Below are 19,053 nucleotides of genomic sequence, written 5' to 3'. Positions count from 1 at the left end.
ACTTCTAAAAGATTTTAAATTATATATTTTGAGTGATCGTTACGAATTAAAAGTTATGATTTTTTAAAATTTATTAAATATTTATATTGTAATAATTATAGTGTTGTAGTTGTTAAATAGCTATAATTATGTGATAGTTCAATTATAATAATTATAAAATTATAACTATTATAATACTGGATTGAATTTGATATTTTGATGTAAAATATAAGAGAGATAATAACAAGTATAATATAATAGAGAGTTATTGAATATTTATATACAGAATGTCATTTCATTTTGATAAAACATAAAAAATAATAATAATAAAATGTCGGTGATTTAAAAAATAAAGGATGCTTTTTAACTGAGAGCAGCTGCAATGCAGCTGGCGTTAATCGCAGCGTTAATGCGCATGGTCGGATCCATTGCCACGTGGTTGGCAGTGGTGGTTGACAAGTGGTCGACCACTATATGGTGATCGACCACGTGGTCGACCACCACTCAGGTTTGGCGTTTGACGATTGACGTTAACATTAAAAAAAAAAAAATTATGGCCCACCGATTAATGCGTTCTTTTAACTGATACTCCTCCATGTCTTTTTCTCATTAACGCGCGATCCATCACGAGGCTCCAATACCAGCTAGCAGCCTAGCACTTGCTTGTAGTGTAGTACGCTTCCAATATAATATAATACTTGAATTTGAAGCGGTCAGTTCGAGTGGAAATAGTACTGATGTGATGTGGCTTCTATCTGGTATGAGCGTTCGAAGAAAGCTACAGTTTGAGAGTTATTGACTTGTCCCGATTTGAATGAACAGGTACGGAAACAATTAAACCGTTGTCGGTTTGTGTCGAAGTTCTCTGCCGACACAGGTTGAAGCAGGCAGAGCCAGCCGCAGTACTCCCGCCCAAACCTACGCTGGTTGATTGGGAGTCCCAATCACACACCATTATGTATACAATGCGCCCGACCAAGTTCGCCTGGGTGGGTCCACCCGGAACTCGATTCGATTCGATCCGAGTCCATCTTGGATTCCCATCTCTAAACTGTGCTCAACAGAGCAACATTTAGAGTTCTCATGTGCCGACCTTTAAGGACATCTACCATCCATCCTTGTTATAATATTTTCTATTTCATTAAAAAATATGAAATTTACTGTTACATACTCATTATAATAACATATTTCTTTTATTCACGTTCTTTTTAACATTAACATTCATTATTTATGGATCCTATCGACCACTCAATCATCTTAAAATTATATATATTAAATAAATATATTTTAAAAATATTTCGAATAGAAAATAAGATTGTAGGGACTTAAAAAAATAGATGGGGAGAATATTTACAGAATAGAATTGGAGAATATAGTGAATTAAAATGAAAATATATGTGCACATTGGTAGATATTTATAGACGAAATTTTAAACTAGCAGTTAAAAAATTAATCATTTTATTTAATTTTAAAATTTATAAATTTTTAATAAAAATTAAAATTAACCATTAATAACCGTTAAAATTAACCATTTAATAGATGTAATTAAAAAATAAAAAAATTCATGTGGGGTGGGCTAGTCAAGGGGCTAGCCAACCCCATTGTCACTTGAACACGTTCAAAATTTTGAACACGTTAAAGTGGATAACACCCCTCCACATTGATGTTTAACACTAAGGGATGTTATAACACCCCATTAACACATCCGTTGGGGATGCTCAATGCGAATGCTACGATCTAGTCGTATTGTTTCGGACGTCCGAAAATATTTCAAACATTCAAAACACAAATAATGTTTTTATAATTAAATTATTTAAATTTTTAAAAATTAAATTATAATATTAAATATAAAAAATATTTAAAATAAAATAAATTTAGTTGTTCATTAGGTTTACTCCACGTTCAACACCTGACAGATAAAAAATATATAATTTGAGCCTGCACCGTATTAACAACGAGGCTAAAGTTGGTGGGATTGTGAGGGGTGGGATGGGGACGCGATCTTTTGAAAAAGATGAAAAGACAGCAGCGGGGCAAAATGCCTGGTGGGGACTGACTTTTTGTATTTTTCTTTAACAATAATATTTTTAATTAAAATAACATTTATAAGATTGATGTTCCGACTGCGTCGAATTTTAATCTATAATTAACTTCCATTTAATTAATTTCAAATGGCTCCACCTTCGATTCGAATGATTAATGTTAGCTGGGATTTTTTATGTTCTGTTTACTTCGAGCTGTCGATCGAGGATTATATATTTAAAAAATAATCTATGGATGGATTTTTAAATCCTGTTTGTCTATTATTTTATGATGGGTAAACCGTGCAATGGATGAATAGTTTACTCTTATTCATGAAATAATTACGTTGAAAAATTTCCCTCAAACTGTCCTTAGTTTTTGTTTCGATCCTTCCACATGAATATCTTTCGAATATAAATGCAAACAAATTTTAATTATATTTCCATTTAAATTAAAATTTTAAAGTGACAATTAATTAAGTTCAAATTGTATTATCCTATATACATAATAGGGGTCAATTTAGGTGGGTTTGGGTTGGGTTGTAGAAAAACATTATAAAAAAAAATCTCAACTCAAATTTAGGTCAACTCGAATCCGATTCGATCGAACGTGTTGCAACAGTTATGGTTTCGTAACTGTTACAATGTGAATGTTAAATGCGCAACTTGAATCTACGTTGTAACAGTTATGTAATTACTACAACGTGAATATTTTTGAATATATTATGTGTTATAGTAGCATATGTTGTAACAGCTATAATTTTTTAATTGTTACAATATATATGACCGATTTAGAATTTAGACAGAATAGTATTAAATATTGTTCGAGCACAATTGTGTAATTGTACACGACTGAATAGTAGGAGTGTCATTTTGATTTTAAAAAAAATTAAAATGACATATTTCATTGATGAAAAAGATACCATTTTGACTTTTGACCATTATACTTATTCCATGCTAGTAGTAAAAAGAGGTTTAGTAAAAAATTATATTTTTGTTTAAAAAAATACTGTGATATGCTGATTTATTATTTTTTATTTTTAAAGAATCACAATGCAATTTTTACTAGTCTAGTGATGTTAAAGCCAAGGTTGGTTGTATATGCCATTGTATATACTCTACTTGGATATATATTAACTCATTTTCTTTTTGATATTTCATGCACTACAAGGTTGCCTTCAAAATAAATATAAAATCTTATGGTCGATCTAACATAATCAATATCTTATAATACATTAACGTTCTTGTATAGTAAACTCTTTCTCAAGATCCTTTTAAGTATATATTCTTAAGACTACCTCATAATGGTACTTTTAGGGTTGTTCGATTAACCAACTTGAAATTTTAACCACAAAAATATACATGAACTAATCTTTGATGACAAGAGTCTTCGAATGAATATATATATATATACACACATGATAAGTCTTAGAGTTGAAGGTTTTGATATATAATCATATTTTAAGGATGTTACTCATTTGTTATAATGCATAGTGGAGTTGATTACTGTGAAGTAGACTTGTTGAAGTAGACAAGCATTAAATTTTGGCGAAGCTGAGATAATGCCCTCTCCTATAGTTGTCAACTACAGCTTTTTGATTTACCTTTTATAGATGTTTGTGGAGCTGACCGTATGGGGTTGTTAAAGTGGTGAATTTCATTTTTTACTGAAAAAGATTGATACTCATATATATATATAGAATTGCTATCCTGGGCGACAGCTTCCTGCGCGCCCCGTGAGCGCCTCCATCCAAGCCGTCCGTCCGTTCGATCGCCCGATCCGAGCCGTCCGATTGCACAGTGTTTCTCCTCGGACCTTCGCCGCTTTCCGCCGCCCGTTCATCGCCGTCCGACCACCGCCGGGCCGGACCGGGCCCGTTGGAATCGCAACTCGACGGCGGTCCGGAGGTGGCCGGAGTCCGGCCCTGATTCGGCCGGAATCCGGCCGAAACCGGCCAACAGACACTGTTGGTCGGTTTCGGGCGGATTTCGGCCGAATCATGACGGAAGCGCATGGAGGTCGGCAGTCGGCGCGCACGGACGCGTAGGAAGCCGGCGCTCATAATAGCAATTCTATATATATATATATATATATATATATATATATATATATATATATATATATATATATTCCCTCTAATTATTAATTAATATTTTAACAATAGAATAACACCATGACTTACAATCATAAAGTCCTTGGGGCACGTTTGAGTTGGTTACTGTGGGACAGACTTACTGAAATGAGTAAGGATTAAATTTTAATGAAGTCAAACAATATCCTCTCCTATAGTGACTAATTGTAGTTTTATGATTTACCTCGAAGCCATTAACACAACAGTTTTTTCCCTCTAATTATTAATTAATATTTTAACAATAGATTAACACCATGACTTACGATCACAAAGCCATCACTTTGCCTAATTACATGAGTAAATCAACCAATTAATACTAATTATTAGAAGCATCAGAAATATTAATTCGTGAAATATTAATAATACAATACTGCTAGGTCATGCAGCGATCGAGGCGCATGCTTCCAGAAGCATGCGGTCATCCCAACCGTCCATCATGGCCCTGTTCAGACGCGCCGCGCATACAAAATCCTCCTGCGGTAGCCCAGTAGCAGCGCTGTCGTTCGTTGATTGGCTGGCCAACACGCCACGTAGCGCGTCTGCTGATGACGTGGCCAGGTAGTCCTCCAGGGCGGCGAGCACCCGCCTCGGCGCCCGGCCGCGGCCGTCCCAGAGCCACACCCGCGCCACGCCCCGCCGCACCGCGACGCCCACCGCCTCCGCCACGTCCGCCGCCTCCATGACGCGGGGCCTCAACTCCACCGCGAACTCCCCCTCGCGGCGGCCGCGCCTGACGGCGACGGTCTCTTCTCGGGCGACGCAGTCGCCGCCGTGGTCGGCCGCGACCGCCGGCGCCATGGAGAGCGTCACCCGCTCCACCGGCTTCCGCGGGAACGAGGCGTCCGGGTAGAGCGCGCGCTGCACGGAGTCCCCGGCGCGGTGCACCAGCCGGGCGCCGCGACCGTTGGCGACGAAGAACAGGTCAAACCGTCGAGCAGAAGAGGAAAAGGCAGAAGAGGAAGAGGCGGCGGCGGCGGCGGCGTTGAGGACAGTGACCTGGAAGCCCTTGGAGGCTTCGTAGTTGGCCCAGAGGGAGAAGGCGGCGACGGCGACCAAGAGCAGGAGTCGAACGAGGAAGCCGGGGGAGTCGTCGGACGCCGGCGAGGGCGGCGCCGGGGAAGAAGAGACGAGCAGCGGCTTTTCCATACCGCAGAAGGAAATTACAGATAACGCAGCTACAGCCAAACGTCCAACGACGGCCAACTACATATAGATAATGAACAATTTTCTTCAAAAAAAAAATTATAAAAAATAATAATTATATTGTCCTTGACATTATTTTTTTAAAAGTAATCTGTCAAACATATATATCTATAAGGAGATAAATCGAGAAACTATAGTTGATCACGACGTAGAAAAATATTGTCTGATTTCGTCATTCAATCTTATCCTCTTTTGCAATTCAGCATTCAACTAACAAACGACATTAATCTGAACAGCATTTAAGATGGCAATGGACTCGAATGACAAGCAATTAATGGAGCTTAATTTTATAATTGGGCAAAAGAACAGGAGAAGTAACTGAGGAAGATTAATGGCGATGGGGCCATTTAATTTGGTGGTGTCACAAATGAATTGTACTCCACATTTTTTTGTACGGGGCAAGCAAGAAGGCCAAAGATCTCCATCGTGATACTGTTTTTTATTCAGAAAGTAAGAATTGAAAAAGGAGAAAGAAAGAAAGAAAGAAAGACATTCATTCACCTTTTGCAAGAGCACACATGGAGGTGCTTGTTCGAGGGGCACAGTGATGTACCAGTGCCAGTTCATTTCCGTATTTATCCAAGTTCATAAAGACATGTATTTCAATAAAGGTGGAATTTGTTATCCTATCAGTCTTACACAGTCGGTCTTATGAATATCTATGAGAAAGTAAATTTTGATCATTATGAGTTAGAGTATTGTCTTTTCATTGAGATTCGATCCTTATCCATTTCAATAAATCTGTCTCGTACTAACCAATTCAATTATGTCTCGAGAACATAAAAATATATATAAATAATAAGAAAATGAAGATCTATTAATCCATATTGAACATTAGAATGAGATTAATTATAATAAATACTTAATCTCACTTGACTTAACTTTTTCAGTCAACTCACTCACTTGGTTGTTACTACTATAAATCTTATTTAGTTTTTAAGACATAATTGAATTGGTTAGTACAGAATTGGTTAGTAGACTTATTAAAATAAAAAAAATTAAATTTTAATAAAATCGAGTTCATGTAGCGATCAATTGTAGTATAATAGATTCTTTAAACATATACTTAAAGAATTTAAAAAAATTATAATATTGCACGTCCCATCAGTTCTTTTCCTTGGGTCAAATCAGAAGATGCTGAATTCAAGTACGACAAACAGTGCATGACATAGATCGTCAACGATACGTATTTAAGGAAGGAAATTTGTGGAATTTTCATTAGTTAAAAAATATAATTGAGGTGGGCCACCACAACGGGGACAGGTGGGGCCGAGCAACTGTAACTCCACTCGAACAGGAAAAGCTGCAAAATTTTACTTTCAGGAAAGTTACAAAATCTCGACAGGAAAAAAGACTGCTCGTGCCCAGTGGAGCGTTCTAAGGAATGTACAAATAAATAGTGAAGAAAAATCAGCAGAAATATAACACATTTCTACCACCAAACAGAGAGAGTTCACAGCATCTACACTTCAAACTTATTTCTCTGTCAATTAGAACTTTCTATCTGTGCGAAATCACAGAATCTGGAGTCCCAATTTCGATTAATGGCACAAGCCAGTGACAGTTTGGTGCATCCAGAGTTGCAAAAGTGGGCACACCCTTTCAATACAATTGTTACCAAATTTCCCCCCACTCACCATATCTTACACTTAGACACCTATCGACCGACCGGTTAGTATACACACTCGAGTTCGCCATGCGTTAGTTTGAGTACTCATCCTTCCGAGCTAGTTTCGGGTCTGGTGATGTTCCCATTTGGAAGACTCCCTTCTGGACTTTCAGGTGAGGCCCCACCCACCCCATCTTCTTGAGGAACATGCATACTACTTGATGGAATGAGATCCTGCAAAACCTACTAAACTGTCAGATTTACCTAATGGAGAAATGACACTAGATAGGATTGATCACTTTTTTGCTTTTTGTTAATCCTTGTACAATTTGACATGATGAGATTAGTCAATAGAAATATAACCATTGCTACGAAAAAGAAAAGAAAAGAAAAAGGAAATTGATGCAAATTAGTCATTGTTTCCAACCAAGAACGTTTGCTCATGAAATAGATCACTCCTTAGCTATCCAGATAAGATTAAACTTCACTATGATTGGCACACAAAAACATTTGGCACATTACCTGATCACCAGCCTCCACTCCTGCAGAATCAAAGACAATAGGACGACATCTCTTATCCTCATTCATCAAACTTGAGTTCTGGAAATGGGCAACAAGTGCTGCTCTGCCTTGGATTCGTGCATATGCCAGAGACGCAACCTTCTCACTATTGAACTTCTCCCATTTCTTTCCATTAAATGCCTGTATAAGTAAAATAGAGCTTTACATGCCTTCCTTACGGCTAACTTTGATAGAATAGCTTTATGATGCGTTCAAGTATCATAGGTTAGAGGTAAGGAGAAGCGACAAACCCTGTAAAAGGATATTATGTGTGCAGGAGAGACCATGTTTATAAATGCATAGCCTACATTGCACTTATTCTGCACAGGTAGAAGAAAACTAGTTTATACCTGAAAAAGAAATTGTTATTAAACCACTGATATTCAATCAAGTGTACTGTCATTACCTTAAAATCAATTGGAAGATACAAAAAATCATAAGTGCTTTTGTGAGTTTCGTCTATTGCAGCCAAAAGCATCTTGGAAGTGTACCTAGAGGCAATTACTAATTTTATTAAGTTTGTGATTCTGTATAAATATAAAAGCAAAAACTTCAGTAGTTTCTCTTTTAAGATAACCCACTTATTTGGAATATTCTTTATCATAATTGTAGTTCGAGTATCTTCCCCATTAATAATTCTGTCCAAGTCAAGCTGGTATTGCTTATTATCTACTTGATTCCCATGGTTATCCACTCGCCTGCTACGGTTCCAATCAACAAAACCATCAAAGCCAATGGATGTTGGACCAGGGTATGCAGCATTCCGAAAGAGCAAAGGCCCAAATCTGTGTGCAGGCATCATTCCCATATTAGGTGAACCATTATCAGGCATATTTCCAGACATCATGCCCTGATTCATTGTCGCCCGGGGAGTTATATTCATGAAACTTGCATCATTTCGGTTAACTCCTATATTGCCAAATGCAATATGGTTTGTGAAAGATGTCTCTGGTGACTTGGGAATAAAGCCATACTGTTTGTCAAAAGGAAAAACAGATGGAGCAGATCCAGAATAATTTGAATTCTGCTTGTGTGAGGACCCATGCAATGAGCCACAACTGATTGGATAAAGGAAACTTTGTCCTTGCCCTTGTCCATTTGGCACGTATGAATTTCCTATAGTTTGAGACTGCCAAACAGAAGATTGCATATTCTCATTGTATGAAGATGAGCTGCCCCATAGAAATTGCGGGCCAGACAGAGTCTCGACCGCAGAAACATTTGGCGTTGGTGAACCAAAAGAAGTTGAATTGCCTGGACTTGGGTTTAACAATCCATGAGTGTGATCTGGCAAAGAATGAGAATTATGGTGCCCACCTCCATGTAACTGGCTGATTCCATAGATTTTCTGATTAGAGAGACCACCTCTATTTTGGTCCTTCCCAATAGGCGCAATCTTTGCTGAAGTTGATGAAATTGGGGAAAGTACAGATGCTAATCCAGGTAAATGATTATTCCCAATAGGACTCATTATGCCCCCACTAGGGGACTTACTGAAAACGTCTAGTGGACTGCTATTATTTGGACTACTGAATTGTCCCCATGGACCTGTAATACAAGAAACAACCTGTTCAAACTAAAATATAGTACCAATTAAATGCACAAACTTAGTGTTACTAGTGAAAAATAAAGATAGAAACCAACAAACAGGAGCTTAGGCCCATATTATGTCTCTACCTGGCGGCGAATTAATAATAGGTGAACCCACATGATGCCGGTGACCTCTGGTTTCATCTTGTTCGAAATCATGAGTCATTTGTTGCATCAAACTGTATGGAGAAATGAGATATTATCACTTAAGTTGAACAAGAGCTCCACCATAACATTTTACCAAAGTAACATAGTATAGCAAAAATAGGAGATAATCAATAGTGTATCAAAATCATCATTTAAGAATTAAACTGGTATTTATAGTAAATTACACTGCAAGTTCAGAAACTCTGACAGTTCTCGAAAAATGGCATGTGCCTTTCTGGCTCGTAAAATGATAATGATGATGAATAAAACCAACATACTTGTGATGTCATCCACTTTTTTAATAAATAAGATTTTCAACTTGACGTGTAACAAGGGACTTTGATTATCATGTTCAAACAGGCAAAGGATAATAGTGATTTACCAAAATCATTTCCTTTCTGAATGCCATACCCATGGTAATCAAATTGGCTAATGGCAACAGCAGAAGAAAAATAGTTGGAAAAGTAGTTTTATCTGGACAAGTAAATGAAATTGAGATTATAAAAATTAAGAACCTAAATATTAACAACCTGATGGAAATTCCTATTCAACCTATGGTACATCATATAAAGATTCTCTATGAATCAAAATCAAGATTGTGAACCAGAATTATCAAAACATAAAGGAAAAGGTAGGATAATTTGTTAGTGTTTATCCCCCAAACAAAAGCATTGGTTGGTATTTAGTTTAGCGAACTTCTGTTATTAAAGATGGTACGGGTAATAGTAATGTTATAAATGAGTATATGCAGTGTAAGCCTTGATAGTACCTAAACCATCAATAGTAGCTAAACCATGCAAAAGTTACATTCTGTAAACATTTTATCACCCTGGCTATTAGGTTAAAGTAAAATAGTAAATAATGATAAAAGGTAGGCAGTGGTGGGTAATGAATAACTAGACTACAAAAATGATTTCTCGCATTTACATTTTACAATAGGATTTAAGCTATTGAAGTCAATTAACTATAGTCTAGCTGCTAATTTGTATTTGTTGCCAAAATCACTTGTTGATGGCAAGCCTTCTTATTGGAACTTCAGATTTTGCATAAAGCCCACAACAACACTATGTTCAAATTATCTTTTTCTTTAACATCACTCAAGATTTTTCTGCACAGCAAAATCAGTATATGGGGGTTATAAATGCACACTAAATGTACAAGCACACTTTTCAATTTGAATGCACATACAAATTACATGTCAGGATTTGGGAGGTGTTGGATGACATTTAAGTGGTTGCAGACTAGAAGAATCCAACTAGTGGCATGTAAGGTGTAAAGGGATCAATCCCCATCTTAGCATCTGAGGACGTACTAATTTATACATTTTTAGTATCTGACAAACAATTAATTTTTAACAAAATAACCAGTGTTCAAGGCAACCTCATTGTCTAGATATCAAATAAACATTTAAGAACAGGATGAAAGGACCAAAAATAAAGAAATGAAAACCTACCAAACTAAATTCACATTTCATCAGCAAAAAAGATCAAATTAGGTTGATTTAGAAAAAAAGTAACTTGTCACAAGTGTTTGCTAATTATCATACTTTAAAATAGGCAAGAAATTTCTTGCAAACTAATTTTAATATCTATGAAGTTTCCAATCCATGTTGCATGGAGCATACCACAATTAAAAACCCTGGGTACCAAAATCCAAATAGTTCTTGAGATGTAAAATTGGAAAAAAATATTGTTAATTAACAATTTAAGGTAAGATGAAACCAGTTAAACTAGAATCTTTAATTATATAATACCTAACAATGGTGTTACAGCTTATATAAGACCTCGACAATACCAATAACAAGCAACAATTGAGGATCTCTCCATACATTCTCATACAAAGATTCTCATTGAATAACATATTCTGAGAAAAGCACAAGCCATAATTAGAATATGGATTTTAAGGCATTAACATTTAAATGTTGCTCATAAAAAATAACAAGCATGATTTATTGATGTTGCCAAAAGGAGAATATTAAACTAAAATAAAATTTGATCATTAGATAAAAGAGCAAAAACCATAGCTACTAGATCATAACAGCATAAATGAGATTTCATTTTCCTACCACATGAATGTCAAGCGAGTAATGTATGCCAAACTAAAAGTTGTTGAAACTGGTATAACTATTCATCTGAATTAAGTTTAACCAAATAGTTGCCACTCATAGTAAGAAAAAACTACAGTAGTGATTTAATACAGATCCTGTAAATCATTGAAATCCTTCGAAATGAGTGATTGAAGATTTGATTCCATTATCGACCAGAATCACTGACTTGGTATGCTGTAAACAAAGCAAGTATATGCAAATGCAAAAATGGTGTACATACATCCTACGAGCTCCACCTGGACGGCTAGGTTCTAGTTTTATTCGCTTGCCAGCTATGTCACTCTTGTTCAAGGAACGAAGGGCAGCTTCTGCTGCTCTAACATCATAGAACTCGATAAATTTGTGGTGCCGCTTGTGAGGTGTCTCCCTTATCTACTTCCCACGACAAATAACAGGCATTTAACATAGTCCTATAAAACACTATACTTAAAGCAAACTAGCAGATGGAAAAAAAATCACCTCCTTAACTTCCCCATATGAACCAAAAATGTGCCTGAGGTCATCATTAGAAACAGAAGGATCCAAATTAAATATCACAAGAGTTCCTTGATTCACATCTTTGTCAGAAGGGTTATCCTGAAGACAAATAATAGAAATGAGAATGAACAAGTAATAGAAAAAAAAGAAGAAGAATAGTAGAATGAAGTATATATATAGGCAGACCTTTGGGATGGAAAAATGGATGTCCAGCTTCCTCCTCCTTAAGGGCCTGTTCTGTAATGCACGCATAGCATTTCGAGCAGATCGTATGTCGTAATAAGATATCATCACAAATCCCCTGTGTTTGCATGCAGTATAAAGGCTACGGATGTCCCCATATTGCTAAAAAACCATAATAATCCAATGTCAGGAAAAGAATCCATAACCAGTATTAGGGATTAAGGAACGGCAGGAAAACTAATGATCCAAAACAATTACATGACCTTTGTTATACACATTTCCAAAAGAGAATACATGATACAACTAATTCCAGACTAACAAGTACAAGCCTTATACCATTAGGTAAGGTCGGTTATATGGATCCTTCTACGTCATTGGATTTTATCCTCTACTATATCATTATCTATATTTAAATAAATTTTATCTTATTTTATTATTGCCTTTTTTAGTCTTTCTCGTTTGATGTGTATATTTGTCATAATTTCATATCGCCTAACCGAAACATTTATTAATCGTCTAAGTACATATCAGTATCATCTTAAATGTGTCTTCCGGAGTTTTCCTTCAATAGGTGCAACCTTAATTTTCTCTCTAATGTTCTCGTTTCTTATCTTGTCCATCCTTGTATGTCCGTACATCCACTTTAACATCCTCAGCTCTGCAACTCCTATCTGCATGTGCTCGAGTTATAACCAATATTCAATTCCATATAACATAGCAAATCTAACTACTACTTTAGTATACAAGAGAAAATAGGTCTGAGCCATCATTATTGTTGCAAATGTCTAGTTCAAACTTATGAATAAACTAATAGGATTCAGTGCCTTTACATAATTCACACTTTTAGAATGGCTCATGAAAACTTCAATGACTACCCATTTTGAAATGATGCGACCAATTTAATGTTCTTATTTTCAGTGTATGCTCTCTCTAAATAATTCATAGTGATTGTTTTGAAATTCTATTGCAAGCATTTTTCAATGTCAATAAAAGTCATGGGAAAATTAAAATTCTAATCTTAATATTTCTCATTAGCTTTCAAGTTAAAAACATGATCTTTCAAAGATAAAATGAAATCTGTTGCTAAAAACAATCTATCACATCTCTTCTTCTTCTCCCAAAATGTGTTATAATGTAGCCCACCAACTTAATCCCTCTATAGTAGGATAATATTTACTGTCTCCTTTATTCTTATAAATTTTTACTAAAAACCCTTTCTTCAATCATTGGACATTATTCTTATTCTTAATTTTCAGTGAATAACTTAGATAACCAAAATTATACTTGATATCTCAAATTTTACTGAAAAAACTTAGTTGACATATCTAATAACAAAAATTCACTTACCATAATGCAATAGGTTAGCAACTCAAACCTATACATATTAAGTTATTTGAAATATGTACAAATATTTTTTATACTTTTTTAATAAGAAATTTCAGAATATAGTAATTTCCATAATAATAATTAAACACATTTTTCTTAACATGAGTATGAGAAAATAAAAAATTAAAGCAGCAGCAGCAGACAAAATTATATTCTCTTCGTTTCATTTTCCAGATCCAAAACCTATATATTAATATATGCATTATGCAAATGCGATTCCTAAATGTCCATTCAGATCTCCATGTATGAGTTCTGCAAGCATAGGCATGAAATGAATAATTTTTTCATGCTTTCCCATAGTTCCATTTTGACTTGATCAGTTAAGCCTGTTTGAGGACCATAAGCACTGGGGCATTTTATCTTCTTTTGTAGAATCAATTTTAGTGCAATGATATTAACTCTAATTCTCTTAAATACAATAACATATCCTTAATAATCATTGTGTACCATAGTACTTACTCCATTTTTATGTTTAGAATTTTCAGCATAAGAAATTCTGTATTTTTTGTAACCATATTTTCTAGTGTCTTACCAAGCCAGCACATCTACCAATTCTAATATTTTCCATGAAATGTTTTGATATTCCAAATTGCTAAATTGTTCATTGACTAACCTATTTACCACACTAGACAATTATTCTTGATCACATATGAGGACAGATGTCATGAGATGCTTTTGGGTGACTTTGCACATCGAGGCATCCTAGTGATGAAGGAAACTTATGCCACTTATGGGAGACATTTTAGCCTTACAAGAAATACGGTTAATATTTATAATCATGAAATTACTGACATAATTTATGCCAGTAGCAAGGGTACAATGCAACATAAGTCAAGTCAAGCCAAGCTAGATTGCAATGCCTTTATACCATGTTTATCTCAACTATTTAGTGGCTATGTGAATCTTTTCCTTCCATTAAACTCTATTAAGGAAACATCATTGGTAATATAACTGTATTATTTTTTAAAATTACACAAGCTAATAATTTGGTCTCTCTCTACATCTCACACCTTCCACTCTAATAAGCATAGCTATTCTAAGTTCGACTATAAAATCTTTGGCCATAACATGTCAATGACATCTCGACCAATTTTCCCACATTTTATCATAATTCCAGCTATATCTAAATGCTCTTGATTGTTAGTAGTTCTCTTTTATTTTATAATCTCAGCCTAGATTGTGGCATTCAAATGAAAACCAAAAAGTTTTCAGTTCAACTTTTGTCTCGCCCAGCATTAGGCTCCTCCCAAAAAAAATATAGAGTTAATGGTTTCCACAAAATATAATGAAATATAATATTTGGTAAACTTATGCCTCAGAAAGTCTATCTTCCCACAGTAGTGAAATCCTGAAGCCACTTTTCAAATGTAGGAATTTTCTCCAAAAGTTGCTTTCTCAAATCAATTTGTATGTACTTTCAAACCCTATTGTAAAGAATTAAGTACAAATTAAAAATATTAATAAAAAATACAAAGAGAAAGCATTGTAGTTGTAAAAATATAATTTTCTTGTGATCTTAGAATATGTATTTAATAATGAATCGATAATTTTCAACACAATATAAATAATAAGATAAAATTATTACTTATATGTTAATAGCACTTAATTAATTTTAAAAAATATTAATCTAATTTTGTATTTAAAAATCATTATAATAAAAACTAAATAAATGACTAATGTCATTAAGATCTGTTTAACCAATACATAAAACATATTATTGCATATTGATAAAATTTTATATATATATATATATATATATATATATATATATATAATGTAATATATAATTTAATTCATACTATTATATTTTATTTGACATATTTATTGTATCATTACTGTTTAGTTAAAACACAAGTGCTTTATAAATATAGTCTCACCAAATATTGTATGATGCTAAATTTGTTTGCTTAGAAATTTTGAAATGCAGGTATCAAACACTAAACAACCTCCGCATAATGCCCTTTAGCACAGTAAATTTCCTAGATGCACATTTCAAATGTGAATGCAGTCACCAACCCAGTCAATATCTTATGTAAAGCATAAAGGCAGAGAATTCCATACATTCAGCCCTACACTTGTTGTGCTTTTTATTGGGTAGGAACATAACAACATGAGAGAAGCAACTTTGTTTGTAATATAGATGAAAGCAATTAGAAAGGTCTAGAAATTACGATGATTTAATTTTGAAGCAAAATACAATAGTCAAGAATCAAAAGAGCATGGTTAAAATTTACCTCAAAGAGAGAATGCAATTCAATGTCTTCAACATTACTGTTAATATTTCGCACAAATAGAGTTCTGGAAGGATGCTCTCCATATGGATGCTCCCCAGAAATAGAGCCGATACCATTTGGAAGGCTATATTGATTAATCCCATTGCTTAAAAAACCATCTGAGATAGTTGTCTTAGCCATACTAACAGTAATATTCTCTATAGGATCAGAATCCAATTCCATGCCACCAACACTTCCAAAAAGATCATAGTCATCCAATTCATCAACTTGATTAAGCAACCCATTGGGGTCAAAGTCATTCATTATGCCAGATAAGAGAGCTTCTTCATCATCAGGCAAAGAGACCCCAGCTACTTTGGGGTTTATATCATCTATAGAACCTGTTCCTTCCACATTGTTGCTTGAGTTTCTAAATTTAGAAGATACATCAGCAGTTGATTGAACTCCTTGGAACAAATTTACAAAGTTCACTGGATAGTAAAATGCCAAGAATAGAATCAACTAAATGAATAAAACAAATCAGCAATTACTAATTGTTAGGGGGAAAAAATCATACATTTGCCATGACTAAGGGCAGGTGATGAGCTTGAGAAAAGGCTAAGATCAGATGAAGCATGAAGTGCAATGGAGCTAGATGGAATATCCCACCCATTTGTAGCCTTCATCAAGGTCGTCAATGATTGAAAGTTTGAGGAACCTGCATTATAGATTTAGAAGCGTAAATAACTATGGGATGGAAAAAAAACCTACTCCTGAAGCATGGTTTCATTTCTACTTACGAAGTGGAACAGAATTCTCCAAAGTTAGATCCATGATGCCCTCTTCTATGATACAGAGGAAAAAAATAATGGTAAGAGAAATAGAAAGAAAACTCAAAGGCTTGTGCAACAGACAAGTATAGATAGAGGAGAAAACAATGCAACGCAGCTTCTATACATCGAATCTAAATAGGAAAAGGAGATAACATGACTTAGTAGCAGCAAAACCGAGCAAAGCATGCCCCACTTTTGACATGATAAAATAACTACGACAGTGTCTCTTCACTCCACACGAGCCTTATTCCAGGAAATTAAGATCAAAATTTCCATCTTCCAGCATTGACACTGAGACATATCATTTTTTTTAAACTAAAAGGATCACCTTGTCAACCAAATAAAATATTGAGGATCCCGTCCCGTGTTAAAATGAAATTCCACACAATCAACATCAATTTAGAAGGCATCTATCTAAGCAAAATCAAAGCGCAAAAGAATGGATTGCGCCTTGCAAAAAAAAAAAAAAAAAAGAAACACCCTGGTCTACCTCAAGTACACCCTTAAAGCAATAAAAAAAGCAAATTTCCAACATGTCACATCTCAATTCCAAGAAAACTAAGAGCCAAACGCAATAGCAACAGCTCCTTACCAAGACGGAAACCGATTCATCTTCGCATTAAAAAAAACCCTAATTTACCTCAAACCATCTAGAACAAGAACCCCAGCAAACCCCGCGACGCGCGCGCCGAAAAGTTCAGCCCCAACCCTGCCGAAACAAATAGCGATACCGGAGAAAAAGGATCCCGATTACTGCTCCCACCTCTCCTCCCGGCGCAGACGACGAAAAGGACAAAGAGGGGATGATCGGGGAACCGAACAAACGCCAAAAAGCGAAAGCGATCGAGCGAAAGGGCGAGAGCGAGAGAAAAGACAAAGAAATCGGACTCTTGCAGAGAGGCGAAGAGAGAACGGATACGCTGGGCTGCCTTCTCACCGCCGCGATTGAGCCGCATTGGAGGGCGGCTTGCCGTCCGTTGACACCACCAGAACCTCCTTTGCCTCTTTTGGCTGCTCCCTCTCCCTCTCCCTCTCCCTCTCTTCGCCCCCCTTTGCAGTTATAGGCCGCAACCCGCAGCTGGACAGAAGAAGCAACCAGACCGTGACGTGGCAGCGCTTGCAGGGAATTTCCCAACTTGCCACTAGTCGTGAGTTGTGTCGTGGTCATTTGCTTAATCGCCAGGGCCTAATCATCATTATTATAACATAAAACAATGTTTATCCCGCGATTACGATGCGGTTTGAGGCTAGCCGGGGAGGTGGTTGGGCACGTGCCGACGGAGAGCTCGAGCTCATCCAATCATTTGATTAATTATAGGATTTACTATTATCAGAAAATTTCATTTTACCTCTTTGAATTTCATTTCTTTTTTAAAAATACCTTTATAACAGATATGTTTTGCTCCTTTTATTTTATTTAAAAAAATAAAATGAAAAGATTGTAAGTAAAAAAAATAATATGAATATTGACTATTAGATTTTGTTGGTGGTTTATGTTCCATATTTTTTTTAAAAAAAATTAAAAAGATATAATGGGTAAAAATTAAAAGGATGTATTTTTATTTATAAATCAGCAGCGCTCCATAGTATATATGACTTTATAAGCTTCTGATTTATATTGATCGTTTATAATTAACTATTAATTATAGATTGATTGTGAGTAACACCAAGTAGTACATCATGAATCTCAATCAATCGAAAAATCATAGTTAATTTCAGAACCACTTATAAACCCTTCAACAGCTACAATTGTTCGTGTCTTTGTTTCTTTTATGCATCTTATACCTCCTTATTTCAGGACATGATCTATGTGTCAATCCCCACTAAGCTGATTACATTACACATAGCCAAGCTGTAATTTGTTGTCCTACGGATTTAAATTAGTCAAAACAACTATCCAAGATCACCATCCTCTTGATGTGTTTCTACTTTGGCCAAAGATTTACAAGTAACAATTCTAATAAGTTCCCATAGAGTATACGCCTCTTAATTAAAGGAGTGGTGAATCTTCTGTTGACTACTCAAATACCTTCGGACACTTCAACTTATACCCAATCATCTTAGATTCACATCTCCGTAGAGACGCTTGATTAAGATGTCAAAGTATAAGTCTCCGTGACCAAGATAACTTGAATAACTCAAGTCGAAGGAAACTTGCACTCGAGTTATAATGAGATCTTCATAGACATTTATAGAACCACATGAAATCTCATGACATGTCACTTTTAATGAACTAGTTACCCTTAATTAGCATCCATATATTAACTCTCAACATGCTAATATTTTCAGCCAATGAAAATCGATTGCTTGGTAAGAACCAAAGAGTCTAATGTATGTTAGTCTCACAAAATCGAATATATTCAGTTTCATTAATTCATCGACTAAGGAATATTTCAATATGTATATAATTATACAGGTAGAGATATCACTAATTATAATTCAATCATAATTTCTCTTATGTTATATATTGTATTGTGGACCTCATTAATTAAGTTTAAGATCAAATTAAATATATAAAAATATATATACTTAAATAATAATTTTATTCTAATAAATAATATAATATTTATTGATTCAAGGATACCTCTCAAATATAATGTTATTTTACAGTA

General features: G+C 35.2%; 2 protein-coding genes across 6 annotated transcripts; both read right to left on the bottom strand.

The window, feature by feature from the left end:
- Window positions 1-4,426: 4,426 nt before the first annotated feature.
- On the bottom strand, window positions 4,427-5,297 carry LOC141822452 (uncharacterized). The gene has a single exon (XM_074709902.1). It carries the CDS (start codon window positions 5,276-5,278, stop codon window positions 4,511-4,513), a length of 768 nt encoding a protein of 255 aa, XP_074566003.1. The 5' UTR covers window positions 5,279-5,297; the 3' UTR covers window positions 4,427-4,510.
- A 1,416-nt stretch (window positions 5,298-6,713) lies between these two features.
- On the bottom strand, window positions 6,714-17,453 carry LOC141821191 (protein MEI2-like 2). 5 transcript variants are annotated; one of them, XM_074708582.1, is made up of 13 exons: window positions 17,379-17,453; window positions 16,409-16,453; window positions 16,186-16,326; window positions 15,630-16,099; window positions 12,013-12,171; window positions 11,809-11,925; window positions 11,570-11,721; window positions 9,183-9,274; window positions 8,087-9,053; window positions 7,912-7,996; window positions 7,757-7,825; window positions 7,467-7,646; window positions 6,715-7,178 (listed from the first exon to the last, which is right to left on the bottom strand). In XM_074708582.1, the coding sequence occupies exons 1-13, from the start codon at window positions 17,395-17,397 to the stop codon at window positions 7,050-7,052; spliced, it is 2,625 nt and encodes an 874-aa protein (XP_074564683.1). In that variant the 5' UTR covers window positions 17,398-17,453; the 3' UTR covers window positions 6,715-7,049. The 5 variants fall into 5 exon arrangements, with proteins under 5 accessions (XP_074564678.1, XP_074564680.1, XP_074564679.1 ...); XM_074708577.1 differs by having other exon boundaries at window positions 6,714-7,178; window positions 7,912-9,053; XM_074708579.1 differs by having other exon boundaries at window positions 6,714-7,178; window positions 7,912-9,053; window positions 17,361-17,386.
- Window positions 17,454-19,053: the final 1,600 nt, after the last annotated feature.

This window comes from Curcuma longa, chromosome 2, assembly GCF_044706935.1.
Source record: "Curcuma longa cultivar G26 ecotype Majalengka, Jawa Barat chromosome 2, ITB_CL_G26_1.1, whole genome shotgun sequence".
In the NCBI taxonomy this organism is placed as follows: domain Eukaryota; kingdom Viridiplantae; phylum Streptophyta; class Magnoliopsida; order Zingiberales; family Zingiberaceae; genus Curcuma; species Curcuma longa.
This window is presented reverse-complemented; position numbering and strand designations above follow the sequence as displayed.

What these genes read in the sequence shown, in the direction of transcription:
- LOC141822452 (XM_074709902.1), bottom strand. Translation starts at nt 5,278, where the DNA reads ATGGAAAAGCCGCTGCTCGTCTCTTCTTCCCCGGCGCCGCCCTCGCCG.
- LOC141821191 (XM_074708577.1), bottom strand. An exon ending in CATATGGGGAAGTTAAGGAG is followed by an intron (nt 11,722 to 11,808) that starts GTGATTTTTTTT and finishes CGTGGGAAGTAG; the next exon opens with ATAAGGGAGACACCTCACAA. An exon ending in ACATAATATCCTTTTACAGG is followed by an intron (nt 7,647 to 7,756) that starts GTTTGTCGCTTC and finishes TTACTTATACAG; the next exon opens with GCATTTAATGGAAAGAAATG.